This window comes from Corapipo altera, unplaced genomic scaffold, assembly GCF_003945725.1.
Source record: "Corapipo altera isolate COAL_440 unplaced genomic scaffold, ASM394572v1 53, whole genome shotgun sequence".
NCBI classification, from domain to species: domain Eukaryota; kingdom Metazoa; phylum Chordata; class Aves; order Passeriformes; family Pipridae; genus Corapipo; species Corapipo altera.
The window spans coordinates 3,408,977-3,432,502 of NW_020884900.1; the positions used below are offsets into that span (position 1 = coordinate 3,408,977).

Sequence of the window (23,526 nt, forward strand, 5' to 3'; positions counted from 1 at the left end):
GCGCGCCCGCCGCCATCTTGCCGCGAGCCGCGGGCCGCTCTCCCCGGACGCGGCTGGTTCCCGAAGCCGATCCCATTCCCGCTCCCGCCGCGCCTCGGGAACGGCCAGGCGTGCGGGGCGGAGGATGCGGACGGGCCGAGCCGCTGCCGCAGCGACGCGCCGTCCCCGGGGGGCGGGTGCCGGCCGGCCCCGGCGGGCAGGGCAGCCCCGCCGAGGATGAGCGCGGGCTGCGGTCGGGAACCGCCGCTCAAGAGAGCCCGGCTCGGCCCCGGCAGCCCCGGCGGCGCCCAGGGACAGCGGCAGGACGGGCCCGCGGGCAGCCCCGCCACCGCCGTGGGGAACAGAGGTTGGTTTGTGCGGGCCCGGGGCGGCGGGACGGGGCTCCCCGGGATCCGAGTGGCCCCCGCCCTTTGTGCCGCTCCGTGTGGCCGTGCGGGGACGGGCCGGCGGGTCCCCCTGTGCCGCCCGGGGCAGCCCTGCGAGCCGCTGCTGCAGGGCATCCCTCGGGCATCCCTCGGCGGCGAGCCCGCCTGTGTCTGTGCGCGGAGCCTCCCTGGAGCTGCCCTTCCTTCGGAATGGAATTATTTCCCGCTCCGGTTCCCGGCGTGTCCCGAGGAGCCGAGCCCGCTGGTCAGTGTGTGCTGCTCTCCCTTGGAGACGGCGCTGGGTGCAGGATCTTTAGCTTGGTTTTGTGCCCGAGTCTTTGCGAACTTGCACTGACAGCGGAAACCATCCCGGAGAGGTGCGAGCCGCCAAAGGGAGCGTGTTCTGTAGGAGAGAAGGCGAATACTTGCTGCAGGAAAAATGGCTTTGGGCGGGGATTGTGCCGGGCTGTCACAGGGAGAGCCGAGAGCAGTGACAGGAGCCCACATGGGCTGTGGCTGCCGGCCCGGAGCGCTGCTGGCCCCGTGGGGCGGGCAGGGGTGGCTGCTCCTCCTGCCGCCTCGCAGAGCTGCCCGGAAAAGTTCCCACGTGGCTTCCTTAGTTTTGTTTCTTATTTGGAGCCAACGCTGTCAGAATAAAATTTTAATGCACGACAAAGTGCCTCTTCCAGGAACAGAGAGGAATGGAGGGAAGGGGAAAAAGACCCCAAACAGATTTGCTGTAGCTGATGAGTTAAACCCCAGTGACCAGCAGCTAAGAGGCGCCTTTGAGCAGATAATAGTTCGCAGTTGTAGGTGTGCACTCCTACGGAGTTGGAAAGTAAGTTGTTTTTCTCAGAGGTAGACTGTGGGGAGTGGTTTCTTTTATGGAAATGATTTGGGGAATCTTGAGTAGAAATTTAGACACCACTTAAAAAATTACAGCAAAGTCTGGTTCTGTTGTTTACCCTGAAAGTAAGTTTGTGTTGTCTTTTTGTTGCCTGTTGTTTTCACCACCTTTTCTGTAACAAAAAGTGATGCTGTTACGTGTGCTGTAGGGCTTACATGGTTACTCAGTTGTTAAAGTTCAGTCCAAAGCCATTTGGTTGTGATGCTGCTGCCATGATTTCTTTTTATTGTGTTATGAATAAGTATTTCTTCCTCAACATGAGTTTATACCTCAGGAGTTAGTCAGCTGCCTTTGAAGAGGTTTATTTGTCCCATGTTTTCACATGTCTTTTCAGGCTGTTTTTTTTTTTTTTTTTTTCTGGCTGCTTCTTTTCCCTTACCTTAATTTGGGTTAACACTTCAAATGTAGGAAGGTGAAATTTGGTAATCAGAATGACTAATAGACTTCAATTTAGTGAGTCTTTAGAAGTAAAAGTATTGTAGTTCATAAAATCTGTCCATTTTTGTCTGAGTGTGGTGAGGCTGAGCATTTGTTGGAACACTGATTATGGCACAGGTATCCTTGTGCTTGTAACCTACACACACCTTGGCATTGCTCCCTGGTCACCCAGGCACATAATGGCAATTTTGCACTATTATTTGTGCCATTATAGAGGAACCTAAAACCATTTAAACATTTTCTGGGGATTACTTCTCATTCTAGAAATTCTCTGACCTCTGATGAGGATATTTGATAACCAGCTGTGGGAAAGTGTTTATGAAACAATGTCTCTTAAGTTACCTATGGCCTAAGCTGCCTTTGATACAAGTTACACAACCTCCATTTGCAGAAAAAGCCCCTAGTGACTGTTAAATTAGAAGAGCCAGGTCTGCTGTACTGGTTTTTAAGTTCTGCAAAACTATTGTTACAATAAGGACACTACAAATGTTACCTACCCAGTTGAAAGCATTGAGTAAACACTTTGCACAGTCAGCAGTAGCAGGTAGGTACTTTCTCTTGGCAAATGGAAAGCAAGGAAATGGAAGGAAGTTGCCACGTTTGCAGAATTACCATTAAATAAAACTAACAAAACACAACTAAAAACACACTATGCTAATGAAGATATTTCCAGTTGTGAAATAACTGCTTTGAGTTTTTTCTCACTAATCCCCCACCCAGGTTTCTGCATAATTAGTTCAATTGAAAGCTTGTATGAGGTGCAAAAATATACAGATAAGACTGGAACTGTGTTGTTGGTAGTAAATCTGAAAAAATTCTGTCCTTTGTTTTGTTGCTGTTTTTGAGTAGTAAGCACTGAAAAGCTTTTCAAACTGTTTATGAATGGAGGGGAAAAGAAGAAGTCCTTTTCAGAGCACTTGTAACTTCTAGTGTGTGCCATGGTTATATTAAGCCTTATGTTTCCCAGTATGCTGCATACAAATAAGGTTCTTGGATGGGTCCTCTAAGATGTCTAGTTGTTCATTCTTTGTTTCTTTTAAGCTGTGTCATGTTGGCTCTTTGTTCCAAAATTCAGCAGAAGGTTTTGGGACTCGGTGTGGTGGTGATTAAAGGTAATGAGGGCTGGAAAGTTCAAATTGCCCCCCCCCTTTTTTTTTTTCCTAGACATTCACTGTATATTCTTAACCTTTTAATGATATTAAAAGAATGATGTTGGATGAAAAAAAAAACCCCACCACACATCAAGCCTGGAATTTATAAAGATCATCACAAAAGCGACAGCAGATTTAATACTGCTGGTGTCTGGATGCTCCCTGCAGTAGAGATGCTAATGAGGATTTAATTGAGGTGTTTTATCCAAATCCAGTACAAGTTACCTTATTCTTGTGCAATGATGTTGCAGTTTTATCGTGTTCCATGTAGTAACCAGTGAACTGTGGTTTTTCAGTTTGCAAACAGCAGACAATTACCAGTTGGTTGGAGAATAAAAGACCCAAGACAACGGAGTCCAAAAGGTAAAATGCACAGCACACCTGTTCAACAGTCGTGTTCTGTGAGTGGGCCTGGGGGGAGGTACAGGTGCAGGTTGCCAGTAGAGCTGGATAAGTAGAGGCAGCCCCAGTTCTGCTGCTTTCCTTACCTTGGCACATCCTCTTGAGTTACTAACTGAAAGACTTTCACTACATAAAGCTAACTAGTCCCCCATCCCTCTCCTCTAAACCCCCAAACCCAGACTTTTTGCTGACAGAGATTCCTGAAGCATCTCACAGTTTAGGTGAAAAACCACGGCTGTTCCTACGAAGAAAAAGATGGGAACCTACAGCGAGGGAGGCAAAGCAGGACTTGCTTCCAGTAGCAGTCAGCACTGGATCAAGTTAGCTGTAATATCAAACTATGTCCTTGGTCAACAGCTCTGCTTTCATTTTTGTTTAAAATAGGGCACTAATAGTTACAGATTTTGGCTGATAGTCCTGTGGTCAACTCACAGTTTTGTTGCTATTTTACATTTTGGTTTGTCTGATTGGACTGTGATTGTAGTTTAAACGTGGCCAGCTTGATTTAGTTTCAGCCAGAATTTACAGGTGCTCAAATGTGCATTCCGGTTATTTTATGAAAGATGTTCCAAAAGTTTTGCTGCTGAATGACTTCAGGTAAAGTTTGGTATTTTTTGCTAATGTGCTGTCCAGAGCAATGATTGCAAGGCAGTGTTGAAATTAAACTCCAAAGAGTTTAACTGTCTGGTGCAGAGCAATATCAGATAATATTTTTCTATAGTTGCCAGTAAATGTGCTGGTTTATTTTTCATTGAGTTTTTCCTAATAAATACAAATTGAAATCTCTATCAGTGCTAAAATAGCTGGGAAGACTCATCCTAATGATTAATACAGAAGTATGCAGAGCTAATTAGAGGCTCACAGGTTGCAGTAAATCAGGGATGTTAAAAGGATGCTTACGGAGGAAATCAATTATTTTTTTAAATTCCCTTTAGAATAGTGTTCCTCCATCCCTGCTAACAAATTACAGCCTACTCAGTTTTAAGCAGCAGATTATTCGTGTAAACATTTCATATGCCTTTCTATTGCAATTAACGTCACAATTTTAATTTAAACTCTGTCCTTGTGTTAGATTTGATATCTCAAGTTGGCAACACATGTTGTCAGTACCTTTAAAGAGTAATTCAGATGGCACCAGTAACATAAGTTTCATTTCTGTTCATCAAAATTTTCAGGAACAAATGCAGACATGGGAAATTAAATTATCATAACATAAACCCCTGTAAAATCCTTTCCAAGCTGTCATCTGTTGCTTCAAGCCCCCTTTTTTCTTTTTTGTTCTGGAGTGGTAAAGGTGTGAATGCTCTGTTCTAATCCTGAGTGGTCTTTTAGAAGAGGTCTGTTATCATTCATGGAGAGAATTAATGCCTTCAGGAATCTACTGAGATGTTCAGTTGCTGAATTTAGGATTGTGTGATAATTGCATATTTTCTTTTTTACTGTAGATGGGAAGCTGGGCAATGACCAGACACAGAGTTTGGTTTGCATTGGTAATATATAGAGTTGTAGCAATACATTCAGGAGAAGATACTGTTCAGAGCAATGTATTCACCAAGACTAATCAGGGGTTTTTCAATATTCATGTGCCATCTGAGTAATTTTCTTTATCAGTACATGGACACACAAATTAGTACATAAATGTGAAATGACTTTCCTATGTCTTCTTGAAAAGTTTCATCTGCTCATACAAAGCTCAGTTCATTTCTCTGTGTAACCATTAGGACACATTTCTATCCTGCACTGTCCTACACAAGGACAAATCAGGTTATTTTTTTCCTAAAAAATAACTGATGTAATATATCTTTTAAATTTATTATCAGTTCTAAATATATTTTACACTTGTGCCTTTGTATGATGAATTTTTTTTTTTTTTGAAGAGTCATGGGCTGTTTATAAAAGTAAGAGAGTAATTGGATGTTTTTTAGACTTTGGACTGCTGTGCCCTACTCTTCTAAAAGATGAATTTGTAGCTCTGAGGGAAAGGCCCTAAACCCACTGATTTCCTTGCTCACTGTATTAACAGATAAAAATGAAAGTTATGGAGGACTTTATCATGACTTCTAATGCTTTTTTGTCTGGAGAAAATAGCTAAATATTTAGCTATTTTGCTGTAACAGTATGAGGGTTGCAGCCTCATACTGTTTAGTTATGAAAATAAGGATAACGCCTAGATTCCTAGGGTAAGCAACTGATTCATCATCTTTTGGAGCCTTTAAATGGAAATAGGTTGCTAGTGAGCTACATTCCTCAGTGCAGTAAAAGTTGTTGATCCTGGTAGTTCTCACTTACAGAGTAGAATGAGTAAAAATCTGTGCTTGCTATTGTTTGGTTATCATTGTTCCTTAAAAAAAATACTTACAGAAATTTCCTTTGGAAATAAGACATTGAATTCCCTGACTTCTCTTCTGCAGCTCACACAGCAAAACTAATAACAATACTGAAGTAAATCCCAAGATGACTTCCATTAAAAAAGAGAACTTTTGTGAGCATGATGTGAAAAATCTAGAGAGCACTTGTCAGCAAAATTACACAAAAATGTCTGTGGAAGTTGGTGCAAAGCCTGTAAATTTGCTTCAGACGGGCAGCATGTGTAACTGGGAGGCTGAGGACAAAGACACAGCCTTGGATACAGATCCTGTGAAGGGGCCGCAGTCTGGAGACCTCTTTAAAAATGCCAACATTGATCAGATGCACAAAACTGGCCAGCAGGCCCAGAGGGGCTGTGAGGAAAGCAGTGAGAGTTGGACTCAGAGGAAGTTGTCATCAGGCCAGTCTTTGAAAACAGCAAATACAAACCCTCCCTCCAAAGACAGTGACGCAGATGGACAGGTGGCTTCCTGCCATTCACAGAAGCCGAAGAGTTGCAATTCTGTCTGTTTAATGGGTGAACAAGAGGAAGGGGATGTAATTCCAGAAAGTCCACTTTCAGATGCTGGTTGTGATGCCTGTATACCTGAGCTTGGAGGTCCTGGGAAAAAATGTCAGAGCAGTTCAGGGGACTCACCTGCTTTTGAGAAAGAGAGTGAACCAGAGTCACCAATGGATGTAGATAATTCCAAAAATAGCTGCCATGGGTCAGAGGCTGATGAAGAAACAAGTCCGTTTCTGGATGAGCGAGAGGAGAATAATATGTCAAAATCCATAAACAAATCTTTTAGAATTCAATATGGGGATGCTGAATTGGAGTCTAGAAAGTCACGATTTTCTACCAAGGTCTGTGGAAGCTTTGAGGAAACAGATAATTCGGTTAAGGAGGACGGTCTGCATACAAAGCCACCTGGAATCTCTCCTGCTCCATCATCAGAATTCAAAGGTGCAAAACAGAGTGTGAAGAGAGACTCCAAAATCACCTCTCACTTCATGAGGATACCTAAAGTTGAGGAGAAAAGGTAGTGTTCCATCTGTCTGCTCCATCTGTTATTTTCATGCTCGAAAATTTCCTGTTTGGCCACAGAACTTTGGAGGCTGGATTATATAAAGAGTTTTGCAAAATATAGTTAAAGACAAAAAGACAACTCTGATATAAGATTGAACTTATTTTTAATAGGACTACTTGTGCCTTTAAAGGAGATGTTTGTCCAGTGAAATTTTTAAAATCATTTGAGATCTGTCAAAATTGAGGATTAAGGCACTGTAAGAAGTTGGTTTTCTTTATCAAAGTAGTGATTTAAACCATGGGATTCTTAATGCTTGAAAATGAATGGTGATACAGGAGTGCTTTATGGAGTGTATCTTTAGCATTGAGTATTTAATTCAAAATACTTGAAGAAACTGATATTTTTTGGTTTTATTAGTTTTACCTGTCGAAAATAGTGAATCTTACTTTGAACCATCAGTGCTATTGATGCTTTGATTGAAATAGATCTGAAAAATTTTACATTTGAAAGCAGTTGTAGAGATCTGTTTGTTTGTTTTGTTTGGCTTTATCCATAATTTGTTAGAGAGAAGGACCCATGGTTACACACTACAGCAATGGACATAGAAGCCGTGAGCATGACACAGGACTGAACTCCAGGTGTTGTGTAAGGACAAAAGGATAATCTCTGCTCTGAAGAGCTTAGATAGCAGTGGGAGCTGAGAAAGTGAATTAGCAGCTAAGAAGTGAGCAGAAACAAAAGGGCTGTGTGTGTTGGGATAACATGCAATTACCTCACTAGACTCAAGTCCTGAAAGGCAAGGAAGTAGTTTCACAGGTCTTTCCTGGGACATAGTTTCTGGATGTGAGGAGCAGGACAAGGAACTTTTCAAGGAAATGGAAAAGAGACTGACAGGGGGTGGCTAATGGGTGGCAGGAGCTTGCATTTGAGAAATCTTAAGAATAGACTGAGCATGTGAAACAAAAAGAAAGGTGGTTCTTAGCAAATTCTTCATCCATTTTTTCCAAAAAAAGTCTGGAAAGGGGGGTTTTCAAGTTTAAAATAATGGCTTTAGGGAGTTCTCTTTTCACTAATTTAAATGAATTGCTGTTGAGCAAAGCAGCAGAGGTTGAGGCTTGTATTTTTCAGTGCTAGAGCATTGTGTGTTAGAATAAACTGATGTTTGAGAAGGGAAACTCATGCAAAAGTGGGAGGTTTTTTGTAGATAGATGGGAATTCTGTCAGTGCTTTACAGAATAATCAGTAAGGTAGAACGTGAGGCTATGAAGAGATGATTTTTTCCTTCTGGGGCCTAAACAAGATAATATGAAGGTTATAAACCTCAGTGCCAGGAAAAATAGTGGTGTTGCCTATAGTGCTTAAGAGGGTGATTAGAAAATCCTAAAGGTTTACTACTAAAGGTTTTTGTTAGACCAGGTCTACAGCAGATAAGACTGGCCCAGGTCTTAACTTGCAGGGGAAGAAGCAGGTTGTATGAAGCAGGTTTCAGCCATCAGTAATGCTGTGCCAGGGTTGTGCACAGGGGCCAGGACTCAGTGTGTTATGTCAAACATACAGCAGGTTCAGATTTTTCTTCCCCAAAACATCTCAGATCCATGCCAGTACCTTTGACCATTAAAGACGATTAGTTCATCTACTTTTGCATATATTTGAATGTTGCAAGTGGTTTTTTTGATTGCTTTTAAATGTCTACTTCCATTGCAAGTATTATATGCCTGACGTGAGAAATACAACCCCAGTGAGAAAGGGTGCAAAAAAAATTTGTTTGCTTTTTTCTTTTTTTAATTTTCACTTTGAGGAAGGAATATGTGCATTTGTGCATGCACACATTTGTTTTCTAACAGTTGGGAAAAGGCTGTAGAAGGTAGCCTGACAGATGCAGACCACTGAGTCTGCCTCCTGTCCGTGGATAAAGAGATGCTGTTGGGAAGGATGGCTCTGCAGAGGAATACCCTGCCTTGATAACCCACTGCAGTTCTGTGAAGGTGTTTGCAGCCTGTAGAGAAGAGTGTTTTGGTAGACATCATGTACTTGTCTGTGCTGGGGAGGAGGAGGTTGGTGGTGGTGGGAGTTTTCCCCAGATAGAGCTTTATCCTGGTGCCAGAGCAAAGGCTGGCAAATAAAGTGACTCTGTTATGATTGTAACCCTGGGGTGGAAGTTTGTGTATTTGCCTACCAGGTTTTTTCAGTGGAAATAAAATGTTTCAACGCATTTTATTTTGACAGCAGGAAAGAAAAGTGCGAATTCAAACCCCAGAGGCCAGGAAGGAAGATTCCTAAATATGTGCCACCTCCTCTTCCAAGTAACAAGAAGTGGTTTGGGACACCGATCGAGGAGATGAGGAGGATGCCGACGTGTGGGGCCCGTCTGCCTCACCTGCGCCCCTCCGCCAATCACACAGTGACTGTCAGGGTATGATGGCTCAGTGTGTCACCTGACACCAGATTCCTTACTGAACTGTTCAGGAATGGGAAATGACAAATGTTAGTCTTAGATTTCAGCATCCTGCTAATACTGTTTCTTTGCCATTCCTTGCGAGTGGGCTCGGGCAACTGATTTTCCTGAAAATGGACTTTTCTGATGCACAGAATTAGGATATTAAGATCCACAAGAAACATAATTATGGTTTTACTGCCTGTGTCTTCTTAGGAAGAAGTATTTTTGTTTTGCATGTGGGTGTGTGTGCTTCCTTGTCTGAGTTATAAACTGTGGGAATTTAAATACATCTGCAAGTAAAATTTGTACTTCCAGCATTTTCATTCTGTGTTTTCATTTTGATATGATTCTGGTTTAGGTTCAAGATATGAAAAAGCAAAGAATGAAGAAAAATTTCTAGCAATTTTACCACTTCATTTTAGATTGAATCTGATATGTTTGCCTTTAATCCTTTGGAGTAGTGTTCAGTCCAATTATTGTTGAAATAAAATGTGACCAGAAACCTGTAGGGTCGTGGATAAATCCCATCCAAAACAAAAGCACCTTGAGTTTAAACACACATTCTGAGACAATCAGTTCTGCCTGAGGGCTGTATATCAAATTAAGTCTTTAAGAACATTGTGTTATTTGGTTTTATGTTTCTGATGTTATGTGGAGAAAATTGGAAATATTGCTCTATCTATAATAATTTCTCATCCTTTTCAGTGTTAGGTTAAAAATATTATTTCTGAACATGACTATTTGGAACTATATTTTGAAAATATTTGGGTGAAACTGTGTAGATACTTAAATTCATAAAGGAGAAAATTTTTAGCTGGTAATTGGATATATAGTATTTGAATATATTACCTTTACATGAGTGTTTTTCAAGAGGTCAAATGATGAGGTAGCATTCTTTTCAACAAGTATAATGTAAGATTAACAGATGGATTTTTTTCCAACTGAACATCCACTGTGTTCAGTTTGTAGCTCACCCCTTTCCTAAAAGGGTGGCTGTAGATGAGAGCTTTTTTAAACTATGTTTTTGCTTGCTTTTTATTTCTTCCATTTAGAAACTTGAAAGTAGAGTCTGAGCTTTTTCCCCCCTCTCTTTCTGTGTTGCAGGTAGATCTTCTGAGGGAAGGAGAGGTACCTAAACCTTTTCCAACTCACTACAAAGATTTGTGGGACAACAAGCATGTTAAAATGCCCTGCTCAGAACAAAATTTATACCCTGTAGAGGATGAGGTAAGATTAAGTATTTACAGTTGTGTAATCAAATAAGTTTGTTTACACATAGATGAGCTTTCAGTCTACTGCATTTGCTCAGTTGTCAAGCTGTGTATGGAATGAGAAAATGAAGTCTGAAAAGCTGGATTCTGGGTCATGATGCTCCAGACAGAGCAGAAGACTTTTTTCCCTGGTAATTATTTTACCTAGCGAATGAGTTGATGATGTGTATATTTCTATGCTTAAATGGAGTGGAAGCTTAAGCTCCTTATAAATCATGTATTTATTTACTTATGTGTTTATATGGTATATATTTTGTGTGTGTGTGAAGCAATTTGCAATGCCAACAGATGTGAGTGAATTTGTAACCACAGTTTGATAGTGAGGTGTGTCTGTTGTTCTGCTAAAACAGTGGCAGAGATTAGAGTTGGCCCTGAATAGTTTGTTGATCTGGTATTTCTTGTCACTGCTTGAGACTTACTTAAACATACCCACTGAAATACTTCAGACTATAGTGAATAAAATCAGCAAGTGTGTCTTATAGTGAAAACTGTGTAATGATTATTGGTACTTGACTCTTGAACAGAAAATTCTTACAGCCTCTATGAAATACACTCAGCCTTTTCATTTATCAATTTCAAAGATGGAGCATAATATGAATTTATTTGATGTTTCAGAGATAACATGTTGATGAGGTAGATCTTTCTCTGCCAGATGAGCAAGATGATTTGTCTCTGCCCTTGTAAGAAATAGTCAAGATGTGGTGGTCTCAGAAGAAATGTCGTTATTGCTTGCAGTGGGCAATACAACTTTCTGTTGGGGAAAAGTGTCACAGGATGTCTTAAATTTGGGTTGGCATGAGTGTCAGCCACAGCAATATGCTTCTATCTTCCAGGCCCTTAATGTTCTTGAAGTTACGTTTTTATAAAGTTCAGTTTATGTTTTTGAGTTGCAGATTTTATAAAGTGTGGTCATGTTTTATCCTCAAAATTCACTTTCTTTGCAAGGAATGTGCGGAACACTATTTGTCCTTCTTGAGATGACATGAAGATGAGTGCTGTGTTTGTGGGAAAAGAGCTCTATGAATTTTGTGAATACTTGAATTAAAAATGAAGTCTTGCAGAAGTAAAATGCAGTGGACTAGCGGTTGCAGAAGTTACTTTGCAGATACTCAAAAGATGTGTATTTTTTAAGAACTTTACAAATAAAGCAAAGTTTATTTAAAAAAAATATGTGAAGGAAGACAATTATTAGTAAATGTGTGTTTCTGTTTTGGATAACTTAATCTGACGTTGTTTTGGGCTTTTGCTTTAAAGAATGGAGATAGAACTGCTGGAAGTCGATGGGAGCTAATCCAAACTGCCTTACTTAACAAATTTACCTGCTCGCATGACTTGAAGGTAAGGTTGTCAGTTTGAAATCAAACCCATGTACATATAAGTACATTCAGGTTCTCTGTGTACTAATAGTGATCCTGTCTCAAACCTATTTGTTTCATTACTTGATAAATTATTAAAAAAATCTATACTTTTCAAGGGATTACCTAATGAATTTAAGTTCTCAATGAGTCCTGAGTGTTACCACTGAATTTATTAGGTATTATTAAAATTACTGTCTTTTTTAAGTTTACATAAAGCTGTGTTTGTCCAGCAGTATCTACTGGTTTGTGGTAAATGTAGCATGAGGGCTTTCTGTAGCCAGATGGTAGGGGATGCACAGGTGGGAGAGTTTGAAATAGTAACTTTTGCTTCAGTTCACTCCACTAGAATTGCAGCCATTCAAGCTGCTGACAAAAATCTGTAGAGTTTGGAGACTAGAGCTCTGTTGATAACTTGTAGTTGCATTACATGAAGGGTGACTTGGAGCAGCTCAGAATTGGTATTATGTTTTTTTGTGAAGAATAATGTAATTTAGGTTATACCTGAAAGGCAGGGAAAGGAGGAGAATGCAAAAGCTACAGGTAAACTTTAAATGAATAAATAGTGCTTCCCCAGCAGCTGGTGAGACTCCCCTTGACAATGCTGTTTTATTTGGTATATTTTTCTTGTGAATTTTTTCAAGGTGGTGGTGCTGTAGAGGGCCTATTTAACTTTGTTTCTTTAAGTCCCTAAACTGGTACAACTTCTACCATATTGCTGAGAGACACCTTTTATTGGTATTTTTAACAGGAGCAAACATGGGATGCAAACCATTGATGTTGTGTGTTGGAGATCCAAGCATGCCTTGTCTTGTTTTGTGCTAGGAGAAAAAGCCTGTAGACTGAAGCTTATTCAATGCTAAACCTGATATAGAGGGTTCAGTATCATGGAATTGCACCTTATTAATACAGTGTTATGGATTTTTGGTGGGCTCTTTGGCAGGTTTTAGCCACCAGATGGTGCTGTTCCTTCAACAAGGGCATTTCCTGACCTGGTTTTTCTTCCCTTAATAATTATCTCTAAACTCTGTTTTTTGTTGTGCTCTTTCCCTAGGAGGCCATACTGAGGTACAACGTTGCTTATTCCAAGAAATGGGACTTCACAGCTCTTACTGACTTCTGTGAGAAGGTAAAACAAGTTGATGTAAAGTAGGAAGAAAAGTAAAATAAAAGTGACTACTTTGCCTGTATACCTCAATGTTTTTGGCTTTATTTCCATTTTCAAGAGTAAAGGGTTTGCAGTCATCATCTAGTTGAACAGCTACTTGGCTGGTAACTTCAACTGAAACAATAATTATGCTTTATCTACTGGGTTAATTTTAAATCTTAAACATGTAATTTGGGTACTTCAATAACACCTAAGCTTACTGAAGGTAAGGTGAGAAATGCCCTTTCTCTGTTTTATGAAAACAATCCTGACTGATAATCAGAAACTTCTAATTAAAGCATTGTGGGAGATTAAATGAGATGCAGTAGAAATTGTATTTTTATTCCACCAACTCAGAAGTACTTCTAAAGCACATGTGCTTGTTTTCTTGGGAGGGGCTTGCTAAGCTCTATTAAGGTTCAGTGGAAACTAAATTTGATTTGAATTTAATTTCTCTAGTTGTGTGTGTAAATAGATGTCTGCTTGGGTCATGGGGTCAGAGGAGGTGTTCTCTCTGTTGCCTGTTTCCCCTGCCTGTGGGGACTCTTTCACAGAATGAGTTTTCTTTAGCATGCAGCACAGTATTGTTATTATTGACAGAAGGTAGTTATAAAAATGCTGGTGGTATCATATTTGCAAGCCTTGAGAGCTACTGTGCTCACCCATCCTGCTGATTTAGTGCTCCCTCCTCTCACCTCTAGAGCCTCTCTTCTTTTTGGGCCGCCTTGGCTTGATGGTAGAGGTGTGGACATTTGACCTCCTTGCTGCTGTTGATGCTTGTACCATCTGAAATTCACTTGGCCTGTTCAACTGTTCACTCTTGTGTTATTAAAGTACACATATTTAAATTAGGATGTTTTAAACTGCAAGTCCTGTTTAGTTAAAAATCTGACTCAGGAACGTACCAGGTTTGCATCATATTGCTACAAGCGCAACTGAGCTTGTCCTGGCGTGTTCATATCGTGCATTTGGGATTTTGGAATCTATGGGTGATTAGATCCAGAGATCATCAGCCAGAGAGCATAAGTAATATCAGCTGTCTCCAGAGAAGAGAGGGACAGTAGGGAAATAAACTGTGTTTCGGGCATCAGTCTTTCACTGGGATGAAAAGGAAATTTCTGTATCCTGGGAATGATGATTTATTTGTGGGGTTACCAGATGAAGGGGGGAGGGCTGTTTCATACACAGATTTTAGACCAAGTTAAAGAGTGTGCAGCAGTATATTAAATAAGAAAGAGTGAAGTGCTTGTGACACAGTGGCCTCTTGTAGACCAGAGGAGCAAAATCTTACCCTGGCTTGCTTTGTTGAATGTATTGAGTTTAGTGAACAGACCACGTGGACGTGGTACATTTTGTAGAGAAATACTTGAATCTTTTGTATTATAAAGGGATGTGTGAACTCTTCAAGATTTTCGAGTTAACAAGACATCTGCTTTCAAAGACTGTTTGCAGTCTACTTAAGCTCTTGAGTGTATGTTGACATCTTCTGTGGAAATGACCTAAATATACAAACTAGTGAATTGTAGTGCTTTTGAATTACTGTATTTGGCAGTCAGTGATTAAGGGCATACCAAGGGCCTCTGTATTTTCGTGTTTGTCCCACAGTTGTGAGAGTACAGGGGAACTGTTTCAGGTGATGTTTGCCCAGTGAAGGTTGAGGGGGTTGGTTGAAAGGAAAGCTGCCTTCAGTAATCAGCCCAGAGGGAGTGGCAGCAGCTTAACAGAAGGAAAAATAGACACAAATATATATTCAAAGAAAAAGATTAGAGCAGAGTCTGGTTGTGTAAATATTTACTTATATTCCTTGGTGCTATGGACTTTCAGTGCATGCTTAGCCAAAAATTCTGTGGTCTGATTTGGAAGAGAGCTGTGTCCTCAAATCTAATGATGTCTCTTTCAGGGATTGGAGGCCACTGTATTCAGATATTACCTCATTAGGTCTGTGTTTGATAAATTATAAAAAGCCATTTGTTGTTGTAACTTCTGATTATGGACACTGTTCACCTAATCTGTTAATCTCTTGGAGGTTTTCTTGTCAGTCTACATTGTGATTCTATTTTAAGTAGTTTCCTTCCAAGTTACACGATCAAAATATGCATTATTTTTAAACCCTACTCTGTAAGATTCAATTCAATTGTCTTATAATAACAATAATTACCAATTTCTTTGTCTTAAGTTTCTTTCCTTTAGGATTAAAACACTTTCAGCTTTCTTAACTAATAGGAAATAAATACATAAAATGCATGTGAGCCAGAATTTTTTTCCAAAACAAGATAGCCTGACCAGTTCTGCAGTTGTTCAAAGTGTTGGCAGAAGAGGGAGCTCTCAGACTTCTCAAAAGATTCTTTTGAATGTCACTTTATGTGTGGAAGTAAAATTCCTGTTTGTATAGTCAAGTAAATTTGGAAGCTTGGATTTTTTTTTGTTTGTTTCTTCTAAAAAAATTCATAGAATTTATACATAGAACATAGAACTTGTTTGTAGAATAATGTACATAAAGATCTGGGTGGCTTATTTGCTTCAGACATCTGATAGTTTTGTTGTCCTCTAAAGCATTTCCACACTGTATTAATTTGTTTTGCCATCTATCTGTTAATATTGACAGACAGGCTTAGGATTTATTCAAGTTATTGCTTAGTGGCTGCAAGTTATTAGTGTGAAGATTTTTCTTCTTGTGTGCAAAGTTCTTGTCACTTGAAAGTCATCCTTGCATCTGTTTCTCCAGGACTTACCTAGGAAAAGTTTAGGAAAGAGTAAGCAAGAAGCAGAAAAGGAAAAGTGAGGAAGCCACTATGGATGGAGCTGTATTGGGACCCACAATGTGCTGTAGATGAGCTTTTTTTACGTGAATGATGATGAGTTTGGTATTAATTCCACGCTTTTGCTCAACAGTGCTATGTACTGTAGTAGTTTTTGTTGTTTTTTTTTTTTTGCAGATTTGCCCTTCCACTTCCAGGAAGACAAAATTATTTTGCTTTTTCCCAAGTGTGTGAAATAAAAAGTCTGGTTCAGTCATTAAAGACTTAGGCCTTAGACTAATCAGCAACGGCAGCAACTTCATGTAAAGGAAGAAGTAAGGTTCTGTCATTCAGTATAGTCATGTGGTCTGCTGCTTTAGATTGGGCCTGCTTGTTCTGGACATGCTTTATTTTTATTATATTGCTTTAACGTCTCATAGAGCTTAAACATAACTCTTCTTCTTACTGCTTGCATCTGTCCTGCTCTTTCAGGAACAGAGGAGTATTTTAATCTGAAAATGATGTGACATTGTATTAGCAGGGCATAACTTTCTTGAAAGGTGATCCTTCCTTTAAACTCAGTTTTAGTTGCATAGTATACAAGAACTTAAGTCAGTAGGATTTATGTTGAGAAGCTTCAGGAACCTTCATGTTAGAGAACCTCTGTGATCCTTAAAATGGGAGTTAGCATTTAGGATTCCCCAAATACCTGTTTAAAATGTTACTTGTGAAATGATGTCTGTATGCTCTTCAGTGCTGAAAAGGATTATATCCAATCCTTAGACATGTGATTAGAAGACAAACTGTAGTCTTTGGTGCTTATTTGTGTATTGGAAATTGCCAATAATTTTGATGTAAGTTTGATTGATCTCTTAAGTGTAGACCAGAAATTGAGTTCAGGTAAATTTGTGTGGCGTAGACAGTGATTATCTCTGAGCTTCTGTGAGTCATCAGAAAAATGGATCACAATACATCCTGGAGGGTACAATACATTGTATCCATAACTATTTTTGTTCTTCTGGACTCTGATCTTGATCATCTCAGTGGAAAGTTTGTATCTGTGGAACGGAGAGGATCCAGTGAGAGGAGTGGGAATGGTGTAAAGGTATCTAATAGTTCCCATATGAGGAATGTCTAAATAAGTTAGGAGAATTTCACCTTTTCATCTTAGGTAAGAGAGATGTGAGTAATGGGTATAACAGTGGTGCCCAAAAGGAATGTAAGAGAGGGTAAAGAGGAAATGGCTGTGCTTTCTTCTAGTACAGCAGTTAGGGCACAGCAGCTGAGTGTTCCTACTGGGTAAAGGTTTCAACACCAGACTAAAGTAATTATTTACTGGGGTACTGAGTAGAAGGCTGTGGAACCCCTTGTCATGGAACACAGAGGATGCTGTGGCCTTACATCAGGTTTTGAAGGGATTTGGAGAAGTTGCTGTAAGAAGAATCCCATTGACACCGACACAGGTACTGTGATGGACTCTGGAAATTTCTCAGACTGATTACTGCAAGCAAAGAGTGTTGTGAGGAAGTGCTGCTGATTACTTGGTTTTCTTGCTGTTAGACTTTTTGAGGCATCTTTTTTTGATGGGCTTTGATGAACATTTGTCCACTTTTATGTTCTTATGCCTTTTCTGGTTTGAAGTTGAGACAGAAGTGGCTTTGTCATGCAGGGCCCGTTGTGGTGTAGCATTGATATGAGGTGTTGCTGAAAGGCATGGGATCTATACACTGCCCTCTTTTAGGAGGAAAACATAATAAAGGTAATTGACATTTTAAATGAACCTCTCTTGAAGGCACTTCTGTCTTTTAAAATATGCTTTTCCAGGCTATCTGTAGAACTTTAAACCCTTGGTGCCTACTTGACTCAAGTAGGAATACTTAAAGGGGATATGTTATCAGTATCTTTACAAAGACACTCTCCACTATATAATACTCAGTTTCCAGCTGTTAGATTTGGCTTTTAATGTAGGAAGAATTGTGTGTGTGTGTCTACAGTGCCTGTGTATGGATGGCTTGTGGTCTTTTTGTCTTCTGAGAAAGCTGTTTGAAGCCAATCAATCTATTTAATGACCAGAAATTGCATATTTGCTCTTGATTCCCATATAAATTAGGCATTGAGGAAATCTTTTTATATTATGAAAGAAGCTGCCTTAACTTTTACATTTGGATTCTTCTATCATATTGAAAGAAACATGACAATGCTCTTTAAAAAGACCAGTCTCTTCCCTGTCTATACTTAATTACAGAGAAGGACCTTCAGCATGAAGGAAGAACGTACCAGAGCACTTTATCTGTGCTCCTTTTTCTCCTTTTCCAGTCAAGCATGAGTTCACTGGTTTTTGCCTCAGAATTGACTGTTAGCAGTTGGGTTTTTTTATGGCAGAAATTTCAGCTTATCCTAAAATCCGATAAAAAGCCATGTAGAAAGAAAACAAAGTCACTTGCCAAGCTGAGGGAATATATTGTAATTTTTCTTCACCCTTTAGTTATGCTTTTACATGGTGTTGAATATAGACTTTTCAAAATGTTTCCCTTACAATTACAGCTGTAATTAGTTTTGAAAGAGGATTAGAAAAGAAGTCCCATTTCTTGCTTCTTTCCACTAAAACTTGCATGATAATACTTCTGTATACTAGACCCTTTTAGAAGTTCAGAACAGCTGTGATGTGAGGCTTTGTTACCATCTGCTTTTACATGCAAGTGTCTATGTAAATTTCTAGAATCTCACTAAATGCCTCTTTCAAATTTTCTATAAATGTCATTTAAAAATGCATAAACTTATTAATATATAACACGAAAGATAAATATACAAAGAAATTCATGTATAAATACAACTTTTTTTATTTTACACAAATATTGCACATCTATATTACAAACGTTTTGCTCTTCCAAAAGTTTGGTTTCCTTCTCTTGAAAAATTGAAGTTAATTATTGTACTAGAAATTATGTTTTGTTTGCACAAATGCTTACTATTTAAATTTTGGCCTAGCAATATTTATATAGATGTGTGCTTTCTAAGATATCACTTTTTCTACTGTAGGTGTTCCACACAGGTTCCAGAATATAGGAGAATATTCTTAAAGTGAGGAGTGGTGTAGCATGTTACAATCAGTCTTGTTTCTGTTGCTTTATGCTTTGCACTTAAGAATAATAAGTAGAAGATAACTAATATATTTCACTGAAACACCTAGCACATGTGTGTTACTGAGTTGTCATATAAACCTGTAAAATCTGGAATAATATCTACAAAATATGCTTAGTGCATTTTTTGGCCAAACTGTAGCATACATTTAAATGTATACTACAACATAGGATACTGGCACATTTGGCCTGGACTTGTTACTTTTCAGAAAATGTCAGATGCAAGTAATTGATTTAAGGTAGAGAATACTTAATGTTTGAGAACTGAAGAAGACAGTCAGATGTGCAAATACTTGCAGTGTGTCTGCTTCCTCTCTAAGAAGAGTTGGTTGCATTTTGATATCACTGAATAAAATTAACTGTTTCGTCAATTAAATACTCAGAATGTGGCAGAACCACACAGCCTTTGTGTGTGTGTGGGGTGTTATCCTTAATAACCTCAAACTTTGCTTGAGAAATTTTGGAAATCATCTGGACAATTTTGGAAATTACACTTCCATTTTTTTTACCATCATTTCAAACCTTCATCTGAAAAAATGGAACATCTGAAGATGATGCAAATGCATTATAGTCTAGTTGGATTATGGTTGAGCTCTGGATTTTCATTCATTTGAAAAAGACCAAACACAAAACACCCACTACAGTTAAGTATGTGCATATCTTGGTAAATTTTTATGTTCTAATAAGACTTCATGAACCTCGTTCCTGTCTCCTTGGTCTTAAGAACCATGTCAGTCTTTCCAGTATGTTTTGTTGTTTGCATGACCTGCTTGAAAATAATGATGACTTTAATCAGTGATACTGGAATAGGAGGAATTTTGAAGTACCAAATTGTTCTGGTGACTGGGTTTCTGATAAGTCATTTTTATAATTGTCTGGACAGCACTAACAGAAGTGAGCATTGTATAGAGATGTCAGCACTACAAATGTAGGCTTTTAAGCAAGAAACAGAATGTCCCAAGGCTGAAAATAGCCTATCCAGTGCTCCTTGCTGGATTTTATTTTACTCCAGATGTTTTCAAGCAATTTTCATTACATCAGATTACCTCTGTAAAATCTAAACTGAAAAGGTCTTTTGAGTGTGCCATGAAGGGTTTTCTTTTCACAGTAGCAGAGAGGAATTTATTCCTGTATTGAACAAAAGGTGAGCTCTTCTGGGGTGGGGGGAGTATGCATTTTGTACACATTCAAAGCAGAAGCTAAGCCTTGCAGAGGAGATAGAACATTGAGTTACAGGTTTATTCTTGGGTTTCTGTACTTTCTTAGCAGAACAGTTGAGTATTTTTTAAGTGGTGTTTTGTAAGCTCTGTCTCAGTGACTATTGAGTTGGAATTACCAGGGAAGGGATATCTGCACACACCAGTGTAGAGTTATATTTACACTGTGTCTGAAGTGTTTGTGGATACTTAATGCTTTAATAAAGATCTTTATGAAGACATTCTGAGGGTCTCTTTCATGGTTTTTCACTGTACTGAGAAAATTCCTGTTTGAAAAAGAAAAGAAAAAACCCATAGTAAATATAAATGTCCTGGTTTTAAAAGCTGTCTTCTGATATTTGCTTTGTTTTATTTTGGGGTCAGAGAGCTGGTGAATAGATTGATTTCCTTCCACTGGATTATGTGTAAGTTATCCTTTATGTGTGCCCACCTATCTACCAAATGACTGAGAGAAGCTCCTGTTGGTTGTGGGGCCTTTCCTTAGCTGCTTTGTGCTTTTGGATTTTTTATTTTATTTTTTGTTATTTTATTTATAGTGTATTGAACTGTTAGGGAAAAAAAAAAACAAAACACAAAAAAACAACCAACCAACAGAAAAACCCAACCCCTCCCTCAAAACAACAAAACAAACCCTGATGATCAAAGCTTGCAAGAGGAATGCTCATGAAAAAGGTGTACATGGAAGTAAAGAAGTGATAAAAAGGCATTGCCATTGTTTGGATGATTATGAAGGCATAAAGGAAGTGTATTTTAACTGTACTCCCATGTTTTTATTTCTCTCTCTCTTCTCATATGGAGAACTGAATTTGCTTATATTGCTTCCTTGAAGAGTTTGTTACCAGCTGCCATGCGCTCCTTAAAGAGCAGGTTTGCAAAGAGGGCAGCGTGTGTACCCTGAATATGGTCTGAGGGTCTTATTTGGCCAGGATATTTTTCTCAAATTGTTGGTTATTTTGAGTCTGTGTAATACTGACAGTCAAGCAAAAGATAGTCTATAGATTTGATGAAATCTGCAATGCTATTGTGTTACTTTTACTGGATCCTTCTTTTTCCCCTTCTGCCTCTGCTTGACTTTTTTTTTTTTTTGACATGTTAAAGAAAATACAGTTTTCATAAGAGTAATAGCTGTGTTGTCTCATGAAGCTTTTACTGCTAAGGTTATCAGTTTCAAAAGTGGTAGAAAAAAGTTGTATTTAATATCTGATGGCTTTCAAATGCTGTGATTTTTAGCAGATGTTTTAAAGTCATAGCAGTATTAAACATTTTTCCCCAAGTACTGTATTTAGAGAGGTAACAGTTTTGAATAAACCTGGAAGCAGATTGTTTTCACTCTTGTGTCAATCAGGTGAAAGGTACTTCCCCCCCCCCATGTTACAGCCCTGCTGTAGAAACAAGGTCATTGACTTTTCATCCCAGGACTCTCCCACTGCTTTGGAAATGGTTGTGATGCCTGTAACAGTGATAGAATTCTTTGCAAGAGCACACAGATAGAATCTGTTGGTGACCTGTAGAGAATCAGGACTGAGATTTCACTCACTGGTAATGAAAACAACTGAGGGTAGATTTCCAGTACCTCGGTATAAACTGGGCTTCTAAGACCATTAAGAGGTGATTGAAAAATTAATACACATTTTTCTCTCAGATTTTATTTAGAATGTTTAAAAGCTTTGAAAACAAAGCAGCAATTGCTATGGATGATACACCTGAGAGATCATTCCAGGCTTGGATTGGCAGAAGACATGAATGAGCCTTGGAGGTGGGGGGGGGGAATTAAACAAAAATGAATGAACCTCTGACTTGTAAGCTGTCTTCTTTTTTGCTTTTGAAGTGTCAGTTTGTGGGTTTGATAAATGTCAGAAGCATTCTTCCTCTCAAATAAGATTCTTCTCTGCATAATCCAGTGTTGCGGCTTTTTCCCTCTTTCCTCCAAAGATTACTTTGTCCTCCCTTTGGTTTCTAATCAGACAAGTGCTTAAGAAATGGGATGGGTTTGACAGCTAAGTGTGTTTCCTACTGAATTAGTTTTGTGAGGGAACTAAAGGAGGCAGACGCAGTTTTGGAAGTTAATGAACTTAATAAAATGGGAACTAAAATGTTCACACACACACCCCCCCTCTTTATTTTCTTATAGGTTTCAATCTGTTTATATGTATAATATTTGACATTATGATAAGCAGTCCTTTTTACATAAGCATACGAGTTAGTGGGCTGCAGCCTAGTGTCTCTGCCTAGGTATGAGATACACTAATAGTTGTGGCACAATGTGTTTAAGTAGAATTCATCTTCTTCCTTGTTCAGAAGAAAAGGCTTTGTAGAGAGTACAACTTAGTGAAGCTTGTTTGGAGGTGTATTAACTTAAATATATTAGTTTTTAAAGTCAACCAATAAAAACTCGTTTTGGCTTTTTTGTTTGTTTTCTTCCCAGCTGTTCCAACTAAGAAATTGAGAAAGTCTGCTTTTAGGATTCTGTAATGTTTAAAAGGACTCATGACAAGGATTAGGGGAAGACAGGGAGTACAGGTTGCCAGTCTGAGGTTGGTTTACTTCCAGGTAAAACACTTCAATGTCATAGACAGTGGCTTGGTTGTTTTATTGGCACTGGGGTGTTCTAGTCATGGATTTAAGTGTTTAAACTTAAACACTTAAACACCATGTTTAAGTGTTAAAGAGTGTACTAAAAGCATGTGACTTCTGTATGAGACAGGAGAACAAGAAAGTAAGTACAGGCTGCTCTGGAAGGAAGAGAAAATGAAAACAACATTGCTCAGTGCAGTAAAGGTGCAGCCACATGTTGCGATTGCTTGAGCACACTCAGGTGTTTCAGTGTCTCAGAGTCACAGAATCATTTAGGTTGGAAAGGACCTTCCAGTTCATAGAATCAAACCATTAACTCAGCACTGCCAAGGTCACCACTAAACCATGTCCCTAAGCACACCACATCCACATGTTCTTTAAATACCTCCAAGCATGGTGTCTCATCGACTTCCCCGGGCAGCCTGTGCCAATGCTTTACAGCCCTTTATGCCCTTATTTGCTACACCTCTTTGAAATCAAGTTTTTCAGCTTGGAAATATTTACCATGTGGCTCGAAATGCCCTGTAAAAATATACAGAAATATTTTATTTGAGACAAGTTATTTGGTTTGTCTAGTTACTTAGTTCAGCATTACCACCTCTAACCATATGACATCTTACAATAACATCATTAGGAAGCTTGTTACTGGAAAGGCAGTTCAGTCTAGTAACTAATGGTACAGAGCACTTACAGCATGAGTCATTATGGCAGCTGGGAAGGAAAAAGTCAGAAGCACAAAATCCATTAGAATTAGGAAATAAGAGACACAAAGTCTAAAGGAAGCACTCTAGTTTTCCTCTTCATCCTTAAGAACATGATTCACTTGGTCCTTGTCCTACCACGGAAGTTAGTGTGGGGATATAAAACTAAACAAATTGAAAGCATTAAGCCATTGCTGTCTTAGCATGCTGGTTGTCTGTTGGCATGATGGCTCTGCCTTCCCATGTGATAGATGGAGCTGTCCAAATTTGTGTTCTCTATGTGCAGTTTGTTTGCTTTGATGAGCT

The 23,526-nt window shown here is 39.1% G+C and overlaps 1 protein-coding gene across 2 annotated transcripts in view; it reads left to right on the forward strand.

The window, feature by feature from the left end:
* Window positions 1–22: 22 nt before the first annotated feature.
* PARG (poly(ADP-ribose) glycohydrolase) overlaps window positions 23–23,526 on the forward strand; it is a 64,152-nt gene continuing 40,648 nt past the window's right edge. The window contains exons 1-7 of one of the 2 annotated variants that reach the window (XM_027649436.1): window positions 23–346; window positions 3,158–3,224; window positions 5,675–6,652; window positions 8,870–9,053; window positions 10,182–10,304; window positions 11,603–11,686; window positions 12,758–12,832. In XM_027649436.1, the coding sequence (XP_027505237.1) occupies window positions 217–346; window positions 3,158–3,224; window positions 5,675–6,652; window positions 8,870–9,053; window positions 10,182–10,304; window positions 11,603–11,686; window positions 12,758–12,832 (1,641 nt within the window). In that variant the 5' untranslated portion in view covers window positions 23–216. Of the gene's footprint in view, window positions 347–3,157; window positions 3,225–5,674; window positions 6,653–8,866; window positions 9,054–10,181; window positions 10,305–11,602; window positions 11,687–12,757; window positions 12,833–23,526 lie in introns of both variants that reach the window. The other variant, XM_027649435.1, reaches the window with a different exon arrangement.